Source organism: Chiloscyllium plagiosum, unplaced genomic scaffold (assembly GCF_037043375.1).
Source record: "Chiloscyllium plagiosum isolate Xiang-an unplaced genomic scaffold, Cpla_swu_hap1 HiC_scaffold_44, whole genome shotgun sequence".
Classification (NCBI taxonomy): Eukaryota; Metazoa; Chordata; class Chondrichthyes; order Orectolobiformes; family Hemiscylliidae; genus Chiloscyllium; species Chiloscyllium plagiosum.
This window is the reverse complement of record NW_028270182.1, coordinates 19,030,713-19,055,072: the sequence shown is the minus strand read 5'-3', so window position 1 is coordinate 19,055,072 and position 24,360 is coordinate 19,030,713. Positions and strand designations below refer to the sequence as shown.

Genomic DNA, 24,360 nt, shown 5'->3' with positions numbered 1-24,360 from the left:
GGAAGGCAGCACCCGAGGAACAGGAGAATCCATGGTTCAGGCATATGCCCTTCATCAATCATGTGGCTGGGAGTTCGGGGGGGGGGGCGGGGTGGGTTGAGAGATAAATAGGAGGGTGGAGGTTGGGCTGAGGTGGGGGGTAGTCGCTGGGAAGACGATAGGTAGATGCAGTTGGGGAGTGATGGTGATAGGTCGGTGGGGAGGGCGGAGCAGATAGGTGGGAAGGAAGATGGACAGGTCAAGAGGGCAGTGCCGAGTTGGAGGGTTGGATCTGGGATGAGGTGGGGGGAGGGGAACTGAGGAAACTGGTGAGGAGTCGACGTTGATGCCTTGTGGTTGGACGCTCCCGAGGCAGTAGGCGAGGCTTCCTGCCCCCAGGCGTCGGGTGGCTTGGATTTGACGGTGGAGGCGGCCCAGGACTTGCATGTGTTGGCAGAGTGGGAGGGGGGAGTCGAAGTGGTCGGCCACAAGGCGGTGGGGTTGTTTGGTGTGGGTGGCCCAGAGATGTTCCCTGAAGCGTTCCCCAAGTTGGCGTCCTGTCTCCCCAATGCGGAGGAGAACCGCATCGAGAGCAGGGGACACAGTGGATGAGGTGAACCACTCCAGCCCACGTGGAATAGGTAGACCCACCTGGGCGTGAGGGAGGACATTCCAGGACTTTGATCCAACGACACCGAGGGATGGGTGATATATTTCCAAGCCACTGAGTGGCTTGCGGGGGAACATGCAGGTGTTCGGAAGTTCCTCTGTATCTGCTCCCCTTGCCCTTCTATTTGGAAGGGGTTCTGGGTTTGGAAGGGGCTGTCTGAGAAATCTTTGGCGAACTGCTGGAGTGCACATTGTAGACGGTATCCACCACTGCATCTGAGCGTTGGCAGTGGAGGGAGTAAGATGCTTGTGGATGTGGTGCCAATCGAGCGATACTGTCCAGGATAAAGGCTGCTTTATCCTGGACGGTATCGAGTTTCTCAAGTGTTGTAGGAGCTACCCTCACGCAGGCAAGTGGGGAATATTCCAAAACGATCTTTTTCGAATCAGAGAAAGCAGATGGGAAGACCTTTGGGCCCATCTCACTGGCACTGGCCCTTTGCCAGTGTTATCCGATCCATCCCACCTTTTGACAAACAGCCAATAGTTTTTGAAACGAATTCTGGCAAACATGCCTTGGCAAACTCCTCAGTGGCCCCAGTTCTCACCATCAGCCAGTCAGTGCCTCACACAGTCAGGGCACATCCCACCGATCAGTCAGCTCGGAGCGGGAGAACAGTCTTACCTTAAACCCGCGCAGATGACGTTCGATGCCCTCCACCTGGACGGTCACTGGCACCCCCTGCAAAAACACTCGCCGCTTCCGCTCCTTAAAGGGTTTGATGTTGTAGACCAGGAGATAGCGACTGGGCAGCTCGTCTGAAAGGACATTCACAACACCAACAGCTTACGTTTACGTAGCACCGACGTCCCGAGGAGATACTAATACGGGCGACCGGGAGTTTGGTCAGAAACAGAGGTTTTAAGGTGCCTCTCAGAAGCACGGGTCGTGGGAGCTGGAGATGGCCATTCGGCCCCTGTGAGTCCACTCCGCCATTTGACACAATCGCCCTGGAGTCTGCTTTTGGCGACTTACCTGCGGTCTCTTCCCATTCGATGTGATCCACTTCGTCCGCGTACATCGGGAGGTCGTCCAGATGAGGGTGGGACTCGGGGTCCAGGCTTAATACTGGGTCAAACTCGTGAGCCATTCTCTGCACCTAACGCACGCAGTTCATTGAAGGGACTGAGGAGAGACACAAAGCGGTCATTCAGGATACAGGGTTAAAAAAGAAACGTATGCGATCCAAATCCCAATTCTCATTCAACACCAGTTTCGGAAATCTGTGTTGCCTGTTTGGATTCGATCAGATCCCCTACAGTATGGGAACAGACCCTTTGGCCCAACAAGTCCACAATTACCCGTGGGCGGCACGGTGGCACAGTGGTTAGCACTGCTGCCTCGCAGCGCCAGAGACCCGGGTTCAATTCCCGCCTCAGGCGACTGACTGTGTGGAGTTTGCACGTTCTCCCCGTGTCTGCGTGGGTTTCCTCCGGGTGCTCCGGTTTCCTCCCACAGTCCAAAGATGTGCAGGGTCAGGTGAATTGACCATACTAAATTGCCCGTAGTGTTAGGTAAGGGGTAAATGTAGGGGTATGGGTGGGTTTCGCTTCGGCGGGTCAGTGTGGACTTGTTGGGCCGAAGGGCCTGTTTCCACAATGTAATCTAATCTAATCTAATCTACCCTCCAAAGAGTAACCCACCCTATATTTACCACTGACTAATTCACACTATGGGGTAATTTAGCATGGCCAATTCACCCTGACCTGCACATCTTTGGACTGTGGGAGGAAACCCACGCAGACACAGGGAGAATGTGTAAACTCCACACAGACAGTCACCTGAGGCTGGAATCGAACCCAGGTCCCTGGCGCCGTGAGGCAGCAGAACTAACCACTGAGCCACCAGGCCCTGCCTGTTGAACAAAAGACTCTGCATTTGCGTCGCACCCTTTTTGAGACTACCCACTTCACCGCCAGCAAAGCAGAGTTGCCCTGGCAGTGTGCTGCAGAAGTTCCCCAAAGATCCTCAGACAGCCTCTTCCATTCCCGCAACAGCTTCCACCCGGAAGGACAGCGGCAGCAGATACATGGGAACACCACCTCCTGCAAGTTCCCCTCCAAGCCGCTCACTTGGAAACATATCGCCATTCCTTGAGCGTCCCTGAGTCAGAATCCTGGAATTCCCCCTCCCTAAGGGCATGGTGGGTCAACCCACAGCACACGGACTACAGCGGTTTTTCCTGGTTCAGTTTCACTCAGGATAATTCGTTAACATCCGTTCACCTTCTTGGGAACGTTTGCTGCCCCTGCCAAGTGAGGTTTCGTATCCCGTGCACCAGAATAAAGATCCCCCTGCACGTCCAACTCCGCAATCATATTCTGCTTGAAGTCAAACTTCTTCCTGCCACTTCCTATTTTCCCATACGGTGCTCTTTTTAGATTAGATTCCCTACAGTGTGGAAACAGGCCCTTCGGCCCAACAAGTCCACACCGACCCTCCGAAGAGTAACCCACCTAGAACCATTCCCCTACATTTACCCCTGACTAATGCACCGAACACTATGGGATAATTTAGCATGGCCAATTCGCCTAACCTGCAGATCTTTGGACTGTGGGAGGAAACCAGGGCACCCGGAGGAAACCCACGCAGACACAGGGGAGAACGTGTAAACTCCACACAGACAGTTGCCCGAGACTGGAATCGAACCCGGGACCCTGGTGCTGTGGGGCAGCAGTGCTAACCACTGAGTCACCATGCCGCCCTTTCCTGCCAGATTTTTGCCCACTCCCTTGGCCTATCCATCATCAGTTTGCAAACGCCTTAAGTCCTTTTCAAACAATGCTGGCTTTGTGTCAACTGCAAAATTAACCAACATCCTTTGGCTCCCTTCATCGAAGTCAGACTTAAGTTGTCAAAAGCTGAGACCCAGGCACAGACCTCTCTCGAACTTGGCTGATCACATCCTGCTGAGAGGACTTGAAGATAAAAGCAGTGATGTAATTCTGAGGTTCTCTAAGGCTCTGATCAGACCACATTTGGAATATTGTGCACAGTTTTGGGCCCCATATCTGAGGAAGGATGTACTGGCCCTGGAGTGTGTTCAGAAGAGGTTCACGAGAATGGTCACAGGAATGAAAAGCTTAACATATGAGGAATGTTTGAGGACCCTGGGTTTATCTTTGATGGAGTTTCAAAGGATATGGGGGGGATCTAATTAAAATATACAGAATACTGAATGGCCTGGACAGAGAGGATGTTGGGAAGCTGTTTCCCATCGGTAGGAGGGACTAGGACCCGAGGGCACAGCCTCAGAGTGAAGGGAAGAGCTTTTCGAACAGAGATAAGGAGAAACTTCTTCAGCCATTGAGTGGGGAATCTCTGGAATTCACTGCCACAGAAGGCTGTGGGGGCCAGGTCATTGGGTATATTGAAGACAGAGAGATAGGTCCTTGAGTATCAAGGGTTAATGGGTGTAGGTTTGCTCGCTGAGCTGTAGGTTTGCTATCCAGACGTTTCATTCCCTGGCTAGGTAACATCATCAGTGGCGACCTCCAAGTGAAGCGAAGCTGTTGTCTCCTGCTTTCTATTTATATCTTTCTCCTGGATGGGGTTCCTGGGGTTTGTGGTGATGTCATTTCCTGTTCGTTTTCTGAGGGGTTGATAGTTGGCATCTAGATCTATGTGTTTGTTTATGGCGTTGTGGTTGGAGTGCCAGGCCTCTAGGAATTCTCTGGCTTGTCTTTGTTTAGCCTGTCCCAGGATAGATGTGTTGTCCCAGTCGAAATGGTGTTTTTTTCATCCGTGTGTAGGGCTACGAGGGAGAGAGGGTCGTGTCTTTTTGTAGCTAGCTGGTGTTCGTGTATCCTGGTGGCTAACTTTCTTCCTGTTTGTCCTACGTAGTGTTTGTGGCAGTCCTTGCATGGAATTTTGTAGATAACGTTGGTTTTATCCATGGGTTGTACTGGGTCTTTTAAGTTTGTTAGATTTTGTTTGAGAGTATTGGTGGGTTTGTGTGCTATTAGGATTCTGAGGGGTTTTAGTAGTCTGGCTGTCATTTCTGAAACTTTTGATGTATGGTAAGGTGGTTAGGGTTTCTGGCTGTGTTTGGTCTGCTTGTCGTGGTTTATTCCTGAGGAATCTGTGCACTGTATTATTTGAGTATCCGTTCTTCTTGAATACGTTGTAATGGTGGTTCTCCTCTGTTTTCCGAAGTTCGTCTGTGCTGCAGTGTGTGGTGGCTCGTTGGAATAGTGTTCTGATACAGCTTTGTTTGTGTGTGTTGGGATGGTTGCTGGTGTAGTTAAGTATTTGGTCAGTGTTTGTCGGTTTTCTGTATACGCAGTTTTGTAGTTCTCAGTTATCCTTTCTCTCTACTGTGACGTCCAGGAATGCGAGTTTGTTGTCGGTTTCTTCCTCCTTGGTGAACTTTATGCCTGTGAGGGTGTTGTTGATGATATTAAATGTCTCTTCTATCTGGTTTCGTTTTGTGATGACAAAGGTGTCATCTACGTAGCGGACCCAGATTTTTGGTTGTTGGTTGGTAGGGCTGTTTGTTCTCGTCTTTGCATTACCGCTTCTGCCACCAACACTCTCAAGCAAAAACTAACAAACTTAAAAGACCCAGTACAACCCATGGACAAAACCAACGTCATCTGCAAAATTCCCTGCAAGGACTGCCACAAACACTACGTAGGACAAACAGGAAGAAAGCTAGCCACCAGGATACACGAACACCAGCTAGCCACAAAAAGACACGACCCTCTCTCCCTCGTAGCCCGACAAATGGATGAAAAAAAACACCATTTCGACTGGGACAACACACCTATCCTGGGACAGGCGAAGCAAAGACAAGCCAGAGAATTCCTAGAGGCCTGGCACTCCAACCACAACGCCATAAACAAACACATAGATCTAGATGCCATCGATCAACCCCTCAGAAAACGAACAGGAAACGACATCACCACAAACCCCAGGAACCCCACCCAGGAGAAAGATATCAATAGAAAGCAGGAGACAACAGCTTCGCTTCACTTGGAGGTGGCCACTGATGATGTTGCCTAGCCAGGTAATGAAACGTCTGGGTATCAAACCTACAGCTCAGCGAGCAAACCTACACCCTAAACCTCAACCTGAGCTACAAACCTTCACAAACCTTGTATCAAGGGTTATGGAGAGAAAGCAGGAGAATGATGTTGAGAAAGGTATCAGCCATGATTAAATGGCAGAGCAGGCTCCATGGGCTGAATGGCCTAGTGTCTGCTCCTATGGTCTTATGCAAGTCCCATTTCTGTCAGTTTCCTGACCCACTATCCCGTGAGTTTTTATTTTCCACCATCATGTGTACCAAATTAAAATGGGAGTTGCGGGGTTGGGGGGGGGGGGGGGAAGAAATAAAGCACTGAAACCCCCGTGGTGCCCATCTCTGTCTAAAGGCATCAGTAGCGTTGATGGACGTTCCGGTACTAAATGTGACCATGCAAGAGGGACAGGCAGTCAGCAGAGGTGACCCAGCCAACCTCCACAGCCCACCTCACGAACCCCTATCTAACCAGCCTGGTCAGGCCCAAATAGACAGGCAGGAGGCCGGAAAAGCACAGCAGGTCAGGCAGCATCCAAGGAGCAGGTGAGGCAACGTTTCGGTGAGGACAGAGGGAGGGAGCTGGGGGGAAGGGAAGGTGGGGGATGGCGATGCGTGGAAGCAGGTAGGGGGTTATAGCGATTGGTCAGTGGGAATGGTGGAGCGGATAGAGGAGCCGGGAGACAGACAGGTCAGGGAGGCGAGGAGGAGGGTTGGAGGTGGGGAGGAGGAGCTTTGAAGCTGGTGAAGTCAATGTTTGAGGCCATTGAGCTGGAAATTCTCCAGGGGAACTATCAGGTGGTGGTCCTCCAGCTTCCCTCTGGCCTCGAGAAGGCCAAGGATGGGCTTGTCTCTGCGGGGGGTGGGGGGAGAGAGTGAGGGTATTAAAACTGATAGCAATTGGAAGGTCAGCACAGTTACTGTGTGTAGAGCGTGGACGCTCCGCAAAGCAGCCCCCGAGTCTGCGCCTGGTCTCCCCAATACAGAGGAGACCACATTGGGAGCAACGTGAATCGGACAACGCACAGGTGAACCTCTGTCAGATCTGGGAGGATGGTTTAGGGCCGTGGATGGGGGGTGGGGGGGTGGCTACAAGGGGAGGTGCGGGGGCAGCTGCTGGGCCTCTCGTGGTGGCAGGGAAAGGTCACAGATGTGTTGGGGAAGTTAATGGGGGTGGCATGTAGAGGGAGTCGAGGAGTGAGCAGTCCATGCGGAAAGCGGACAGGGGTGGGTGGTGGGGAAGGGTGCTATCCACTTCAATTGCCCCCCTCTCCCCAGTGACAAGCCCATCCTTGGTCTCCTCAGAGCGAGGCCAGAGGGAAACTGGAGGAACTCTACCTGCTCTTTCACCTGGGGAGCTTACAGCCCAATGGCCTCAACGTAGACTTCACCGGCTTCAATATCCCGCCTCCCCCGGCCTTGTCCTATGTCCAGCCCCACCGTCTTCCTACTCCACTCCACCCTACGCATTGACCAATCGCAATAACCCCCGACCCGCTTCTACCCATCGCCATCCCCCACCTTCCCTTCCCCCAGCTCCCTCCCTCTATGTACACTGGGCTCCCTCCCCCTCCCCAGTCCTGACCAAGGGTTAAGGCCTGAAAGGTCAACTCTCCTGCTGTCTGACCTGGCGTGAGTGGAGTGTTGAAGGTCTCCAGGTGATGAAAAGTTCTAGACGGTGTGAGTCAAGCATCAACAGCTGAACAAGGGATGATCTAGTAACTGACTGGTTAGAGGGTTGGTTGACTGACAGGAAGCAAAGAGTGGGGATTAATGAGTGCTATTCTGGTTGGTGACCACTGACTAGTGGTGTGCCTCAGGGATCAGTGTTGGGACCGCAATTATTCGCAATGTATTGCGACGGTTTGGAGTTGGGGAGCATGTGTAGGGTGTCAAAGTTTGTGGATGACATTAAGGTGAGGATGACAGAGCAAAGTGTGCAGAGGACTGTGAAACTTTGATTAGATTACTTACAGTGTGGAAACAGGCCCTTCGTCCACACCGACCCTCCGAAGCACAACCCACCCATACCCCTACATTTACCCCTTACCTAACACTACGTGCAATTTACCATGGCCAATTCACCTGACCCTGCACATCTTTGGACTGTGGGAGGAAACCGGAGCACCCGGAGGAAACCCACGCAGACACGGGGAGAATGTGCAAACTCCACACAGTCAGTCGCCTGAGGCGGGAATTGAACCCGGGTCTCAGGCGCTGTGAGGCAGCAGTGCTAACCACTGTGCCCACCGTGCCGCCCTCACCGTTTGCTGAGGAACATAGATAATTTAAGTGAGTGGGCAAAGGTCTGGGAGATGGAATGTAACGTTAATAAATGTGTAGCCATCCATTTTGGTGGGAATAACAGTAAAATAGATTACTACTTGAATGGTAAAAAGTTGTCGCACGCTGCTGTGCAGAGGGACCTGGGTGTCCTTGTGCATGAATCACAGAGGGTTGGTCTGCAAGTACAACAGGTAGTTCAGAAGGCAAATGGAACTGTATCCTTCATTGCTAAAGGGATTGAATTTAAAAGCAGGGAAGTTATGTTGCAGCTGTACAAGGTGCTGGTGAGGCCACACCTGGAGTACTGCGTGCAGTTTTAGGTCTCCTTATTTGAGAAAGGACGTACTGGCACTGGAGGCGGTGAAGAGGAGGTTCAAAAGGTTGAGTGTGTGTGTGTGTGTGTGTGTGTGTGTGTGTCACGTGTGTGTGTGTCACGTGTGTGTGTGTGTGTGTGTGTCACCTGTAGTGTGACATGAACCCAAGAACCCAGTTGAGGATTTAACAGCAATTTAGGTGTGTTCAGTAGATCACATCAGTTGTATGACACCTTTGCTATAAATTCTGTGTGCTATAATCTTGCCCCACTAGCTACCTGGCGAAAGAGCAGCGCTCCAAAAGCTTGGACAGGTACACAATCCTTTATCAGAAAAGCTCCGAAATCTTTTTTGTAGAGTGCGGAGTGTCATTTTAGTGTGCAAGCAGGTGACCCAACTCCACAGCCACTTGAACCATGTCACTCAGACATGAAGTGGCGGTGTGGCCCAGCACAGGCAGGGGTTACTTGTATCTCAGCAGTCGTACTAGTCGCATGTGCATCTGCTGACAGGTTTTTTTTTTTGTTGCAATGTCATTTATTCCGAAATCCGAATAAAACAACTCCGAATTCTGAGAAACAACTGGCCCCGAGGATTTTGGATAGAGGATTGTGTTACCTGAACTTCCAAATCAATCTGTCGGGCTATCACCTAGCATTGTGCGATTTGTAAACTTTGTCCACCCCAATCCAACACCGGCACCTCCACCTCATCTGCTCAGTTTGAATTCGGGGGGAGGTGGTGATCGAACCCCAGACGGATGAGGGGATCCCTCCCCCCCGACACGTGGAAGAGTCAGATGTTGTAACCTAGACCACACTTCCGTGGGTCTGGAGTCACATGTAGGCCAGGCCAGGGAAGGAGTGCACTTTCCTTCCCTCAAGTGGACATGAGTGAATCAGACCCACAGTCGACAGTGGATTCATCGTCATCACTGGACTCTCATTTCCAGATTTTGTTTTTAAACTGAACTTAACCTCCATTATCTGCCTCTGCAGGATTCAAAGCTGGGTCCCCAGAACTGGGGTTAACAGCCCCATGACAATACCCCTCGGCTGTCACCTGGAGTGGTGGAAATTATCCCTTAAACATGTTCCACTGAGCAACAGCTGCTCCTGTTATTCCTGGAGTGGTAATGTCCCAGGGTTTGAGGGATCTTGTGGCGGACTGGTAGCATCCACGCCTCTAAGCTAGTAGGCCCCAGTTTGAGTCCCAGCTGCTATACAGGTGGGGTGATACCATTTTTGAGTTTGGTTGATTAGGAAATACCCATACTAAAATAGAAAGTAAGGAGGCATGGGATACAGGGAAACCTGTCTGTCTGAATACAGGATTGGCTGGCCCATAGAAGACAGAGGGTGTTGGTAGATGGAAAGTATTCAGCCTGGAGCTCTGTGACCAGTGGTGTTCCGCAGGGATCGGTTCTGGTATTTGCAATTTTTATAAATGATTTGGATGAGGAAGTGGAAGGGTGGGTTAATAAGTTTGCTGTGGACATGAAGGTTGGTGGAGATGTGGATAGTGTGCAGGGCTGTTGTAGGTTGTAACGGGACATTGACAGGAAGCGGAGCTGGGCTGGGAAGTGGCAGATGGAGTTCAACCTGGAAAGGTGGGAAGTGATTGACTTTGGATGGTCAAATTTGAATACAGGGTTAAAGGGAGGAGTCTAGGCAGTGTGGAGGAACAGAGGGATCTTGGGGTCCACGTACATACATCTCTCAAAGTTGCCATCCAAGTTGATCGGGTTGTTAAGAAGGCCTACGGTGTTTTGGCTTTCCTTAGCAGGGGGAATTGAGTTTAAGAACCATGAGGTTATACTGCAGCTCTTTAAAGCCCTGGTTAGACCGCACTTGGAATATTGTGTTCAGTTCTGGTTGCCTTATTACAGGAAGGACGTGGAAGCTTTAGAGGGGGTGCAGGGGAGATTTACCACAATGCTGCCGAGACTGGAGGGCATGTCTTCTGAAGGAAGGTTGAGGGAGCTCGGGACTTTCTCATTGGAGTGAAGGAGGATGAGAGGTGACTTGACAGAGGTGTACAAGATGATGAGAGGCATAGATGGAGTGGATAACTAGAGACATTTTCCCACGGGGGAAATGTTTATCACGAGGGGGTATACTTTTAAGGTGATTGGAGGAAGCTTTAGGGGAGATGTCAGAGGGAGGTTCTTTACACAGAGGGTGGTGGGTGTGTGGAATGCACTGCCAGCGGTGGGAGTAGCGTCAGTTACATTAGGGACATTTAAGCAACTCTTGGAAAGGCACATGGAAGATAGGACAATGAAGGGTCTGATCTTAGAGTAGGATAGAAGGCTGGTACAGCATCGAGGGCCAAAGGGCCTGTACTTTTCCATGAAAGTTGGCAGTGATTCAGATTAGTTGGCCTGTTGCCTTTGAAGCACTCCTTGACCAACGAAGCTGTTGGGAACATGGCCGCCAACTCACACAGCAAGCTCCTGAAAACCGTAACAGCCGATGAGCTGTTGATGGAAAATTAAACACTGGGCTGGAACCTCCCTGCTGTTTATCGAAACAATGGGATTTTGGCTCTGCTCCAGAGGAGAAACAACATAGCCCGGAAGAGGATGCTCTCTTTGATTTTGTATTTATCTTCGTCGATTGGATTTTGCACCAAACAATATTCACAGAGACCCCCTAGACCCCCAATATTCACATTTATAACCTAGTCATCATCATCCTATAACAGGGATTGGTTTTATTCCACCCTCCACTGGGGAGAAAGACCGTTTAACGTCTGAACTGAGAGGTGGTAGCTCTGATAGCAGACGTTGGGGGTGGGGGGGGAAGCTTTAAGGCGCAAGATTGAACCCACAGCTTTCTGGCTCAGACATGGGAACACAAGAACCAAAGTAGGTCTCCTTTCAGACCCTACACGCTGCTCTGCCATTCAAAGAGATCATGGCGTCATCTGTGGCTAAACGCCACAGAGCTGACTTTGGCCCATATCCCTTAACAACTCTGATTAAACTAAAACCTCTCTCAGATTGAACTACAATTGATCAGAGTGCAGCCTAAGACCCAGCTATCACCTAATCTTGTGGGGTGGCGCAGGGGTAGGGAGTTGGATAATTAAACTCTCAGATGTCTTCAGATCTGGGAAAGTTGCCAGAATGGATCTACGGACGAGGGAGGATTAAGGCAACAGACCTTTCATCAAGCCTGCCTGGAGTTCTTCATTAGACCGAGATATTGTACTTTCACAAGTTGAGGCACGTCGGTTTCAGTCTGGCTGACAAAGCACCCACCCAGCATGAAACGTATGGGAAAGGGGTCATCATGTGTAAATTTACAACAATTAAGTAAAATGTGAATAATTGTTGTTTTAAGTCTGACCAAGAGAAAGGCTGTATTAGTAAGTACAGTGGGTTCTTTCTTGATTATATGGTTTTGGAGATAAGTCTCTTGATTAAACTTAAAATATAAGCCATTGCTATTAATTTAACCTGGGGCAGTGTTTTGGAGAGGAATAAGACGGTGTTATTTTCTGGGTCTGTAGATTGTGAAGGAGCAAAAATGGCCTTTGCAGTGATATGCACTTCTTGTCAGATGTGGGAGTTTAAAGAGAGTTTAAGGGTTACTGCGGATTATAGCTGCCATAAATGCTGTTGGATGTGAATCTTCTCAGATCGAGTGGATCGGTTGGAGAGACAGATAGAAGCGATGAGGAATTTGCAACGGCAAAAGTATGTGATGGATGGCAGTTATAGGAAGGGGTGAAAGTCTCACACAGTCATATAGATGGGTTAACTCCAGGAAGGGTGACAGAGGTCGGCACCTAAGGCAGGAGTCTTTTGTGGATATACCCATTTCAAACAGGTATGCTGTTTTGCAAAATGTAGGGGGTGATGGATTCTCAGGGGAACGTAGCATGAACAGCCAAGTTTCTGGTATTGAGACTAGCTCTAATGCAACGAGGGGCACGTCAGCTTCCAAGAGATCAATTGTGTTAGGGGATTTTGTAGTCCAAGGTACAGATAGACGTTTCTGTGGCCAGCAGAGAAAAAGCAGAATGGTGTGTTGTTTCCCTGGTGCCAGGATCAAGGATGTCTCAGAGAGGGTGCAGAATGTTCTCACAGGGGGAGAGGAGCCAGCAAGAGGTCAATGTCCACATTGGAGCCAATAACGTAGGAAGGGAAAAGGCTGAGATTCTGAGTTAGGCAGAAATTTAAAAAGGAGGTCCTCAAAGGTAGTAATATCTGGATTACTCCCAGTGCTACAAGCTAGTGAGGGCAGGAATAGGAGGGTAGAACAGATGAATGCATGGCTGAGGAGCTGGTGTATGGGAGAAGGATTCACGTTTTTGGATCATTGGAATCTCTTTTGGGGTAGAAATGACCGGTACAAGAAGGATGAATTGCACCTAAATTGGAAGGGGATTAATACACTGGCAGGGAAATTTGCTCGAATTGCTTAGGAGGATTTAAACTAGTAAGGTGGGGGTGGGACCCAGGGAGATAGTGAGGAAAGAGATCAATCTGAGACAGGTACAGCTGAGAACAGAAGTGAGTCAAACAGTCAGGGCAGGCAGGGACAAGGTAGGACTAATAAATTAAACTGCATTTATTTCAATACAAGGGGCCTAACTGGGAAGGCAGATGAACTTAGGGCATGGTTAGGAACATGGGACTGGGATATCATAGCAATTACGGAAACATGGCTCAGGGATGGGCAGGACTGGCAGCTTAATGTTTCAGGATACAAATGCTACAGGAAGGATAGAAAGGGAGGCAAGAGAGGAGGGGGAGTGGCAGTTTTGATAAGGGATAGCATTACAGCTGTGCTGAGGGAGGATATTCCCGGAAATACATCCAGGGAAGTTATTTGGGTGGAACTGAGAAATAAGAAAGGGATGATCACCTTATTGGGATTGTATTATAGACCCCCTAATAGTCAGAGGGAAATTGAGAAACAAACTTGTAAGGAGATCTCAGCTATCTGTAAGAATAATAGGGTAGTTATGACAGGGGATTTTAACTTTCCAAACATACACCCATAGTGTTAAGGGTTTAGATGGAGAGGAATTTTTTAAGTCCATACAAGACAATTTTCTGATTCAGTATGTGGATGTACCTACCAGAGAAGGTGCAAAACTTGACCTACAGTTGGAAAATATGGCAGGGCAGGTGACTGAGGTGTCAGTGGGGGAGCACTTTGGGGCCAGCGACCATAATTCTATTCGTTTTAAAATCGTGATGGAAAAGATCTAAAAGTTGAAGTTCTAAATTGGAGAAAGGCCAATTGTGATGATATTAGGCAAGAACTTTCGAAAGCTGATTGGAGGCAGATGTTCGCAGGTAAAGGGACGGCTGGAAAATGGGAAGCCTTCAGAAATGAGATAACAAGAATCCAGAGAAAATATATTCCTGTCAGGGTGAAAGGGAAGGCTGGTAGGGAATGCTGGATGACTAAAGAAATTGAGGGTTTGGTTCAGTAAAAGAAGGAAGTGTGTGTCAGGTATAGACAGGATAGATCGAGTGAATCCTTAGAAGAGTATAAACGCAGTAGGAGTATACTTAAGAGGGAAATCAGGAAGGCAAAACGGGGACATGAGATAGCTTTGGCAAATAGAGTTAATAAGAATCCAAAGGGTTTTTACAAATTAATTAAGGACAAAAGGGTAACTAGGGAGAGAATAGGGCTCCTCAAAGATCAGCAAGGCGGCCTTAGTGTGGAGCGACAGAAAATGGGGGAGATACTAAATGACATTTTGCATCAGTATTTACTGTGGAAAGAGATATGGAAGATATAGACTGTAGGGAAATAGATGGTGACATCTTGCAAAATGTCCAGATTACAGAGGAGGAAGTGCTGGATGTCTTGAAACGGTTAAAGGTGGATAAATCCCCAGGACCTGATCAGGTGTGCCCGAGAACTCTGTGGGAAGCTAGAGAAGTGATTGCTGGGCCTTTTGCTGAGATATTTGTGTCATCGATAGTCACAGGTGAGGTGCCGAAAGACTGGAGATTGGCAAACGTGGTGCCACTGTTTAAGAAGGGCGGTAAAGACAAGCCAGGGAACTATAGACCCGTGAGCCTGACCTCGGTGGTGGGCAAGTTGTTGGAGGGAGTCCTGAGGAACAGGATATACATGTATATGGAAAGGCAAGGACTGATTAGGGATAGTCAACATGGCTTTGTGCGTGGGAAATCATGTACAACAAATTTGGTTGAGTGTTTTGAAGAAATAACAAAGAAGATTGATGAGGACAGAGCAGTAGATGTGATCTATATGGACTTCAGTAAGGCATCCGACAAGGTTCCCCATGGGAGACTGATTAGCAAGGTTAGATCTCATGGAATACAGGGAGAACTAGCCATTTGGATACAGAACTGGCTCAAAGGTAGAAGACAGAGGGTGGTGGTGGAGGGTTGTTTTCAGACTGGAGGCCTGTGACCAGTGGAGTGCCACAAGGATCGGTGCTGGGCCCTCTACTTTTTGTCATTTACACAAATGATTTGGATGTGAGCATAAGAGGTACAGTTAGTAAGTTTGCAGATGACACCAAAATTGGAGGTGTAGTGGACAGCGAAGAGGATTACCTCAGATTACAACAGGATCTTGACCAGATGGGCCAATGGGCTGAGAAGTGGCAGATGGAGTTTAATTCAGATAAATGCGAAGTGCTGCATTTTGGGAAAGCAAATCTTAGCAGGACTTATACACTTAATGGTAAGGTCCTAGGGAGTGTTGCTGAACAACGAGACCTCAGAGTGCAGGTTCATAGCTCCTTGACAGTGGAGTCACAGGTAGATAGGATAGTGAAGAAGGCGTTTGGTATGCTTTCCTTTATTGGTCAGGGTATTGAGTACAGGAGTTGGGAGGTCATGTTGCAGCTGTACAGGACATTGGTTAGGCCACTGTTGGAATATTGCATGCAATTCTGGTCGCCCTCCAATCGGAAGGATGTTGTGAAACATAAAAGGGTTCAGAAAGGATTTACAAGGATATTGCCAGGGTTGGAGGGTTTGAGCTGCAGGGAGAGGCTGAACAGGCTGGGGCTGTTTTCCCTGGAGTGTCGGAGGCTGAGGGGTGACCTTATAGAAGTTTATAAAATCATGAGGGGCATGGATAGCGTAAACAGACAAAGTCGGGGAGTTCAGAACTAGAGGGCATAGGTTTAGGGTGGGGGGGGGGGGGGAAGGAGATGGAGGGGGAAGGAGATGGGGGGGGAAGGAGATGGGGGGGGCGGAAGGAGATTGGGGGGAAGCGAGAGGAGGGGGGAGGCGAGAGGAGGGGGGAGGCGAGAGGAGGGGGGAGGCGAGAGGAGGGGGAGGCGAGAGGAGGGGGGAGGCGAGAGGAGGGGGGAGGCGAGAGGGGGGCGGTGGCGAGAGGGGGGCGGTGGCGAGAGGGGGGCGGTGGCGAGAGGGGGGCGGTGGCGAGAGGGGACGGTGGCGGAGAGGGGGGCGGTGGAGGAGAGGGGGGTGGAGGAGAGGGGGGTGGAGGAGAGGGGGGTGGAGGAGAGGGGGGTGGAGGAGAGGGGGGTGGAGGAGTGGGGGGTGGAGGAGTGGGGGGTGGAGGAGTGGGGGGTGGAGGAGTGGGGGGTGGAGGAGTGGGGGGTGGAGGAGTGGGGGGTGGAGGAGAGAGGGGGGGAGGAGAGAGGGGGGGGAGGAGAGAGGGGGGAGGAGAGAGGGGGGGAGGAGAGAGGGGGGGAGGAGAGAGGGGGGAGGAGAGAGGGGGGAGGAGAGAGGGGGGAGGAGAGAGGGGGGAGGAGAGAGGGGGGGAGGAGAGAGGGGGGGAGGAGAGAGGGGGGGAGGAGAGAGCGGGGGAGGAGAGAGCGGGGGAGGAGAGAGGGGGGGAGGAGAGAGGGGGGGAGGAGAGAGGGGGGGAGGAGAGAGGGGGGGAGGAGAGAGGGGGGGAGGAGAGAGGGGGGGAGGAGAGAGGGGGGGAGGAGAGAGGGGGGGAGGCGAGAGGGAGGGAGGCGAGAGGGGGGGAGGAGAGGGGGGGGAGGAGAGGGGGGGAGGAGAGGGGGGAGAGGAGGGGGGGAGGAGAGGAGGGGGGGAGGAGAGGAGGGGGGAGGGGATGGGGGGGAGGGGAGAGGGGGGCTGGGGAGAGGGGGGGTGGGGAGAGGGGGGGAGGGGAGAGGGGGGAGGGGGGAGGGGAGGAGGGGAGAGGGGAGGAGGGGAGAGGGGAGGAGGGGAGCGGGGAGGAGGGGAGAGGGGGGGAGGGGAGAAGGGGGGAGGGGAGAAGGGGGGGAGGGGAGAAGGGGGGAGGGGAGAGGGGGGAGGAGAGATGGGGGGAGGAGAGAGGGGGGGAGGAGAGGGGGGGAAGGAGAGGGGGGAGAGGAGAGGGGGGGGAGAGGGGGAGGAGGGGGAGAGGAGAGGGGGGAAGAGAGGGGGAAGTGAGGGGGGGAGGTGAGAGAGGTGAGGAGAGAGAGGGGGGAGGAGAGGGGAGGAGAGTGGAGGTGAGCTGAGGGGGGAGGTGAGAGGGGAAGGAGAGGAGGGGGGAGTTGAGAGGGGGAGGAGTGGGAAGAAGGGGAAGGGATGGGTTTTAGGGAGGGGTAGATGGGATTTAGGGAGGGGGTGGGTGGGATTTAGGAAGAGGGTAGTTGGGATTTAGGGAGGGGGTAGGTGGGATTTAGGGAGGGGGTAGGTGGGATTTAGGGAGGGGGTAGATGGGATTTAGGGAGGGGGTAGGTGGGTATACAGAGTGCTCACCGCTCACTCACCGCTCAGCAAATTGCAAACTCACTTCCAGCTGGGAATGTGGGATGCTGCAGTAAAACCCGGTGCCACCGTCCTGCCAGCACTAGGAATTGGGTCTCTCTCCCTCGGCTCATTCCTGCTGAGATCATCCTTTTCTCGGCCTGGTCCCTTCCCCCTCCCCGTGTTTCACCCTGGGACAGTCTGCACCCAGCCACAGGGAGGTCTCTGCTCAATCCTCCTCCTGACAGGAGGGTCTAAACACCAGCTCACAGAGAGAGAGAGGGAGGGACAAAACAGCAGCTCACAGAGAGAGAGGGAGAGAGAGAGAGGGAGGGACAAAACAGCAGCTCACAGAGAGAGAGGGAGGGAGGGACAAAACAGCAGCTCACACAGAAAGAGAAAAGGAGGGACAAAACAGCAGCTCACACAGAGAAAAAAGGAGGGACAAAACAGCAGCTCACACAGAGAAAAAAGGAGGGACAAAACAGCAGCTCACACAGAGAAAAAAGGAGGGACAAAACAGCAGCTCACAGAGAGAGGGAGAGAGAGAGAGGGGGGGGACTGAACTACAGCTCACACACACACACACACAGACACACACACAAAGACACACACAGACAGAACTGCAGCTCACAGAGAGAGGAGAGAGAGAGAACAGCAGCTCACAGAGAGAGAGAGAGAGTCATAGAATCATAGAGATGTACAGCATGGAAACAGACCCTTCGGTCCAACCCGTCCACGCCGACCAGATATCCCAACCCAATCTAGTCACACCTACCAGCACCCGGCCCATATCCCTCCAAACCCTTCCTATTCATATACCCATCCAAATGCCTCTTAAATGTTGCAATTGTACCAGCCACCACCACTTCCTCTGACAGCTCATTCCATACACGTGCCAACCTCTGCGTGAAAAAGTTGCCCCTTAGGTCTCTTTTATCTCTTTCCCCTCTCACCCTAAACCCATGCCCTCTAGTTCTGGACTCCCCGACCCCAGGGAAAAGACTTTGCCTATTTACCCTATCCATGCCCCTCATAATTTTTTAAACCTCTAGCCTCCGACGCTCCAGGGAAAACAGCCCAGCCTGTTCAGCCTCAACCCTGGCAACATCCTTGTGAATCTTTTCTGAACCCTCTCAAGTTTCACAACATCTTTCCGATAGGAAGACTAGAATTGCACGCAATATTCCAAAAGTGGCCTCACCAATGTCCTGTACAGCTGCAACATGACCTCCCAACTCCTGTACTGAAAATGTGTTGCTGGAAAAGCGCAGCAGGTCAGGCAGCATCCAAGGAGCAGGAGAATCGACGTTTTGGGCATGAGCCCTTCTTCAGCTCATGCCCAAAACGTCTATTCTCCTGCTCCTTGGATGCTGCCTGACCTGCTGCGCTTTTCCAGCAACACGTTTTCAGCTCTGATCTCCAGCATCTGCAGTCCACACTTTCTCCTCTCAACTCCTGTACTCAATACTCTGACCAATAAAGGAAACCATACCAAACGCCTTCTTCACTATCCTATCTACCTGCGACTCCACTTTCAAGGAGCTATAAACCTGCATCTGAGGTCTCTTTGTTCAGCGACACTTCCTAAGACCTTACCATTAAGTGTATAAGTCCTGCTAAGATTTGCTTTCCCAAAATGCAGCACATTGCATTTATCTGAATTAAACTCCATCTGCCACTTCTCAGCCCATTGGCCCATCTGGTCCAGATCCTGTTGTAATCTGAGGTATACCTCTTCGCTGTCCACTGCACCTCCAATACATAACTGCAGCTCACAGAGAGAGACAGAACACCAGCTCACTGAGGGGGGAGAGAGAGAAGAGAGAGAGAGAGAGAACAAGAAAACACCAACTCACAGAGAGAAAGAGAGACAGACAGACAGAACTGCAGTTCACAGAGAGAGAGAGACAGAACACAAGCTCACAGAGAGAAAGGGACAGAACAGCAGCTCACAGAGAGAAAAAACAGCAGCTCACAGAGAGAGAGAGAGCTCCACTCCACTCCACAGCTTGAGCTCCACTCCACTTACCCGCCTGCTCCCTTTAACCTGACATGAAATGACAAACCTGTCTCAATTCTCCATCAGTTTATTCTGTCCATCCCACTGCAGGTGAGTGGATCCGACAGATTCACAAGCCTTTCAGAGGCATTACTCCCCACCTCTGTTTTCAGCCTGCCATCTCTAAGCCAAAAACAATAATCTGTTCACCCCGCTCCCCCCCTCCCCACCCTTCCCATGGGTGTCATGAGATTTGTACCAGAGGGCAACATGAAAACACTGGTGAATGTGCAGTTACACTTCGTCATGGCAGTGCTCTGGAAATCAAATTCCACCACCCTGCAATCAAAGGATTTCATAAAACTACGTGAGATTCCCTAACTGACCTGTCAGAGGTCCTACAACACGGAGACAGGCCTTCTCGAACATAGAACATTCCGGCACAGTACAGGCCCTTCGGCCCTCGATGTTGCACCGACCTGTGAAACCAATCTGAAGCCCATCTAACCTACACTATTCCATTCTCGTCCATATGTTTATCCAATGCCCATTTAAATGCCCCTGAAGTTGGCGAGTCTACCACTGTTACAGGCAGTACATTCCATGCCCCTACTACTCTGAGTAAAGAGACTACCTCTGACATCTGTGCTATATCTATCACCCCTCAATTTAAAGCTATGTCCCCAATGCTAGCCATCACCATCCGAGGAAAAAGGCTCTCCCTGTCCACCCTATCTAACCCTCTGATTATCTTATATGTCTCTATTCAGTCACCTCTTAACCTTCTTCTCTCTAACGGAAACAGTCTCAAGTCCCTCAGCCTTTCCTCATAAGACCTTCCCTCCGAACCAGGCAACATCCTAGTAAATCTCCTCTGAATCCTTTCTAAAGCTTCCACATCCTTCCTATAATGCGGTGACCAGAACTGGACGCAATACTCCAAGTGCAGCCGCACCAGAGTTTTGTACAGCTCCTGCATGACCTCATGGCTCCAAAACGCAATCCCTCTACCAATAAAAGCGAACACACCGTACGCCTTCTTAACAACCCTATCAACCTAGGTGGCAACTTTCAAGGATGTACATGGACATCAAAATCTCTCTGCTCATCCACACTACCAAGAATCTTACCATTAGCCCAGTACTCTGTATTCCTGTAGCTCCTTCTAAAACGAATCACCTCACACTTTTCCACATTCAACTCCATTTGTCACCTCTCAGCCCAGCTCTGCAACTTATCTCTGTTCTTCTGGAACCTACAACATCCTTCGTCACTATCCACAACTCCAACAACTTTAGTGTCATCTGCAAATTTACAAGCCCATCCTTCTCGCCCTCATCCAAGTCATTTATAAAAATGACAAACAGCAGTGGACCCCAAACAGACCCTTGCAGTACACGACGAGTGACTGAACTCCAGGATGAACATTTCCCATTAACCACCACCCTCTGTCTCATGCCGACCAAAGTGTCCGAGCAAACTAACCCACACTTGACCTTCTAATCCTTTCCTATGCATATATTTGTCCAAAGGCCTTTCAAGTGTTGTTAATGTACCCGCCTCAACCACTTCCGCAGGCAGCTCATTCCATATGCGTACTACCCTCTGTGTAAAAAAAAGTTGCCCCTCAGATTCCCTTTCTTTCTTTCCCCTCTCACCTTAAACTGATGCCCTCTAGCCCTCAATTCCCCAACCATGGAAATTCACTCTATCCATGCCTCTAAATCTTATACACTTCTATAAGATCCCCAGTCAGTCTCCTGCGCTCGAAATAAAAAAAATCTCAGCCAGTTCAACCTCTCCCTCTCACTCAGTCCCTTCAGACCTGGCAACATCCTTGTAAACCTCCCCTGCACACTATCCAGTTTAATAACATCCTTCCAATAGCAAGGTGACCAAACCTGAACACAGTACTCCAAGTGCGGCCTCACCAACGTCCTGTATAACTGCAACATAACTTCCCAACGTCTATACTCAATGCCCTGACTGATGAAGGCCAGTGTGCCTAAAGCCTCCTTCCCTGCACTGTCTACCAGGCACTCCACTTTCAGAGAACACTGCACCTGAACTCCAAGGTCCCTCAGTTTGATGGGGATACTCTGTTCCACTACACAACTTAAGGCCCTCCCATTCACCATAAAACTCCTCCCTTGCCAATTTTTATAGGATGCGCCATCGAGAGTGTTCTGTCTGGATGTATCACTACCTGGTGTGGCAACTGTACCATTCAGGATCGGAGACGGTTACAGAGAGTGGTGAACTCGGCCCGGACAATCACAAAGGCCAACCTCCCATCTATAGAATCCATCTCCCAGGCCCCGCTGTCAGGGAAAGGCCGCCAGCATTCTCAAAGATCCACCCCCCACCCTGGCAATGTTTTTCTACAACCTCTACCATCGGGGAGAAGGTACAGAAGCCTGAACACACACACACCAGCCGGTTTGGAAACAGTTTCTACCCGACTGTTGTTAGAATACGGAATGGACTCTCAAACTCTGAACATTCGCCTGTCCCTGTGTTTTCGTTTTTGCTGCTGTTTACCTATTATTTACTGATCTATGCTACTTAACTCTGTGATCGGCCTGTATTGCTTGCAAGACAAAGCTTTCCACTGTGCCTTGGTACACGGGACAATAAATTCAATTCAATTTAATTCAATTCAATTCACTTGACTTTCCAAAATGCAAGACCTCACACTTATCTGTATTAAACTCCAATTGCCTTCCAGATGAAGGACAACAGAAAGCACAAGTCAGGTTTGTGCGGTGAACAAGATTCGCTATCGATTACTAATTGATAGATTCTAACCACAGGGAAACAATTTTGAATGACATACCTCAGAGTTAAAATTATTCTGAATCTCAACCCCCTCTACCCACATGCAGACGGAAGAATAAATTGTGTGCGCTGGGATTGGGCTTCAGCCCCCAAGACTGTGCAAGAAGAGTCGGCCATTCGGACCCTCGCGCACGTTCCGTCATATAATAGGATCATGGCTGACCCACGATTTCTCAGATTCACTTTCCTGCCACTTTCCCCAACTGACTCCCAGCCTGATCAAAAATCTCTCTCACTCATAAGTCTACACAAGGACTCTGTCCTCACAGCTGCTCTGTGAGAAAGCATTCCAAACACTCTCAACCCTCAGAGATTCCTCCCCATCTCAGTGTTAAAATGGCACCCCTTGATTTGGAGATGATGTTGTCTGGTCTGACACACTCACATGAGGGGAAACATCCTCTCAGCATACCCTGCCAAAGCTCTTAACAATCCCCCATGTTTCAATGAAATCACCTCAGTCTTATAAATTCTAGTGAATAGGGGTCCAACCTGTTTCACCTTTGCTCATAAGACAATCCCTCCTTACGAAGGATCGTCCTGGGTGTAGGTTTATTAGCTTCCTTCCAGCTCAGCGAGCAAACCTACATCCAGAACCTGAGCTACAAATCTTAAAACTTGCTCAGGATCATCCTAGTGAATGTGCTCTCAACTGCCCCTAATCGTTCCTTAAACACAGGGACCATCTTTGTGCATGATGCCTTTCAGACTTATAGGAGGTATCAAGCTCCACACAGAAGGGTAAGTTAACACAAATAACAACTTCAACAGGGCACTGGTGAGAGTCATCTGGAAGGCGGTGTACAATCCTAGTGACCATACCCTTAGAAGGATGTGCTGGAAACAGTTTAGACCACACTAATACCTAGAATGAGCAGATCAACTTATGAGGAAAGTGTTGCCAGGCTAGGCCTGTATTCCTCTGGAGTTGAGACGGGTCAGAGGTGACTTAATTGAAACAGAGAAGATCCCGACAAGACTTGACCTGACGGGTGATGAAGGGAGTCGAGAGTGTGGTGCTGGAAAAGCACAGCCGGTCAGGCAGCACCCGAGGAGCAGGAGAACCGTTGTTTCAGGCATAAGCCCTTCATCAGGAATGAAGGGTGAAGGGCTGTTGCTCGAAACGTCAATCCTCCTGCTCCTCGGATGCTGCCTGACCTGCCGTGCTTTTCCAGCACCACACTCTCGACTCTAACCTGCAGTCTTTACTTTTGCCTGGGTGGTGAAAGAATGGTCAGTTCCTGTGAGAGTATTCACACTGGGGGGGGGGGAGGTCATGTTTTAAAAAGAGGGGTGCCCATTTAAAATAGAGATGAAGAAATACTTTATAATTCTCTCCGAGGGTTGTAATTTTTGGAATTTCCTTCCTTTTTGAGGCAGCTGGTGCACAGTCGTTCAATGTTTTTTTTAAAGGCAGAGATCAATAGACTCTTGATGATCCAACAGGATGAAAGATTATCAAGAGGCTATGCGGTGATTACTTATTGAATGGTGAAATATACTCAAAAGGCCCGAGAGACCAATTCAAGGTGGAACATACAAAGCCTAACCATGTTTTAACATTCGATGAACGCTTGAGGACCCTGGGTTTATCTTTGATGGAGTTTCGAAGGATATGGGGGGGGGGGGAAATCTAATTAAAATATACAGAATACTGAATGGCCTGGACAGAGAGGATGTTGGGAAGATGTTTCCCATCGGTAGGAGGAACTAGGACCCAAGGGCACAGCCTTAGAGTGAAGGGAAGAGCTTTTAGAACGGAGATAAGGAGAAACATCTTCAGCCTAGAGAGTGGGGATTCACTGCCACAGAAGGCTGTGGGGGCCAGGTTGTTGGGTATATTTAAGACGGAGATAGATAGGTTCTTGATTGTCAAGAGGACCAAGGGTTATGGGGAGAATTGGGTTGAGAGACTTATCAACCATGGTTGAATAACACAGCAGACTGAATGGCCTAACTTCTCCTCCTACTTCTGACTGGGAGAAAGTGAGGACCGCAGATGCTGGAGATTAGAGTCCGAGAGAGCGGTGCTGGAAAAACACAGCCGGTCAGGCAGCGTCCGAGGAGCAGGAGAATCGACGTTTCAGGCATAAGCCCTTCATCCCTCATTCCTGACGAAGGGCTTTTGCCCGGAACATCGATTCTCCTGCTCCTCGGATGCTGCCTGACCTGCTGTGCTTTTCCAGCTCCACACTCTCGACTCCTACGTCTGACAATCTAACCAGACACCTTCCTTCTCAGTCTCCCTTGTACATGTATTCCTTCTGATTCACTGGTGTCGGGGGGGGGGGCGGGGGGGGCTGGTATTGGTCGGACAGTGGTGGGAGAACAGGTGTGTGCGAGATTTCCCGGGGCATCCGAAATGAAGGATCCTTTTTCAGCGCACTAGCCAAATGCCAATTTGGTTTGCAAATGAGAAGTTATTCCTGGAATAGCTTTTAATATGCAAACCAGGGGAAGGACGAGGGATGTGGGGAACTCCTACAAGTGAACACAAATCTTCCTCCTCAGCCCAACGGCCAGCCACCTTTTCCAGCATCACTGCCCCATCCTTCAGTTTTCCTCCCCCCTCGTTTCCCCAAAGCAGAA

The 24,360-nt window shown here is 50.3% G+C and overlaps 1 protein-coding gene across 2 annotated transcripts in view; it reads right to left on the bottom strand.

The window, feature by feature from the left end:
- The window catches only part of LOC122544415 (phospholipase D2-like), a 111,842-nt gene that overhangs the window by 74,449 nt on the left and 13,033 nt on the right, over positions 1-24,360 (bottom strand). For both annotated transcript variants that reach the window (XM_087983039.1, XM_087983040.1), the window contains exons 2-3: positions 1,625-1,774; positions 1,274-1,407 (exon numbers count right to left, since the gene is read on the bottom strand). In XM_087983039.1, the coding sequence (XP_087839165.1) occupies positions 1,274-1,407; positions 1,625-1,739 (249 nt within the window). In that variant the 5' untranslated portion in view covers positions 1,740-1,774. The remainder of the gene's footprint in view (positions 1-1,273; positions 1,408-1,624; positions 1,775-24,360) is intronic.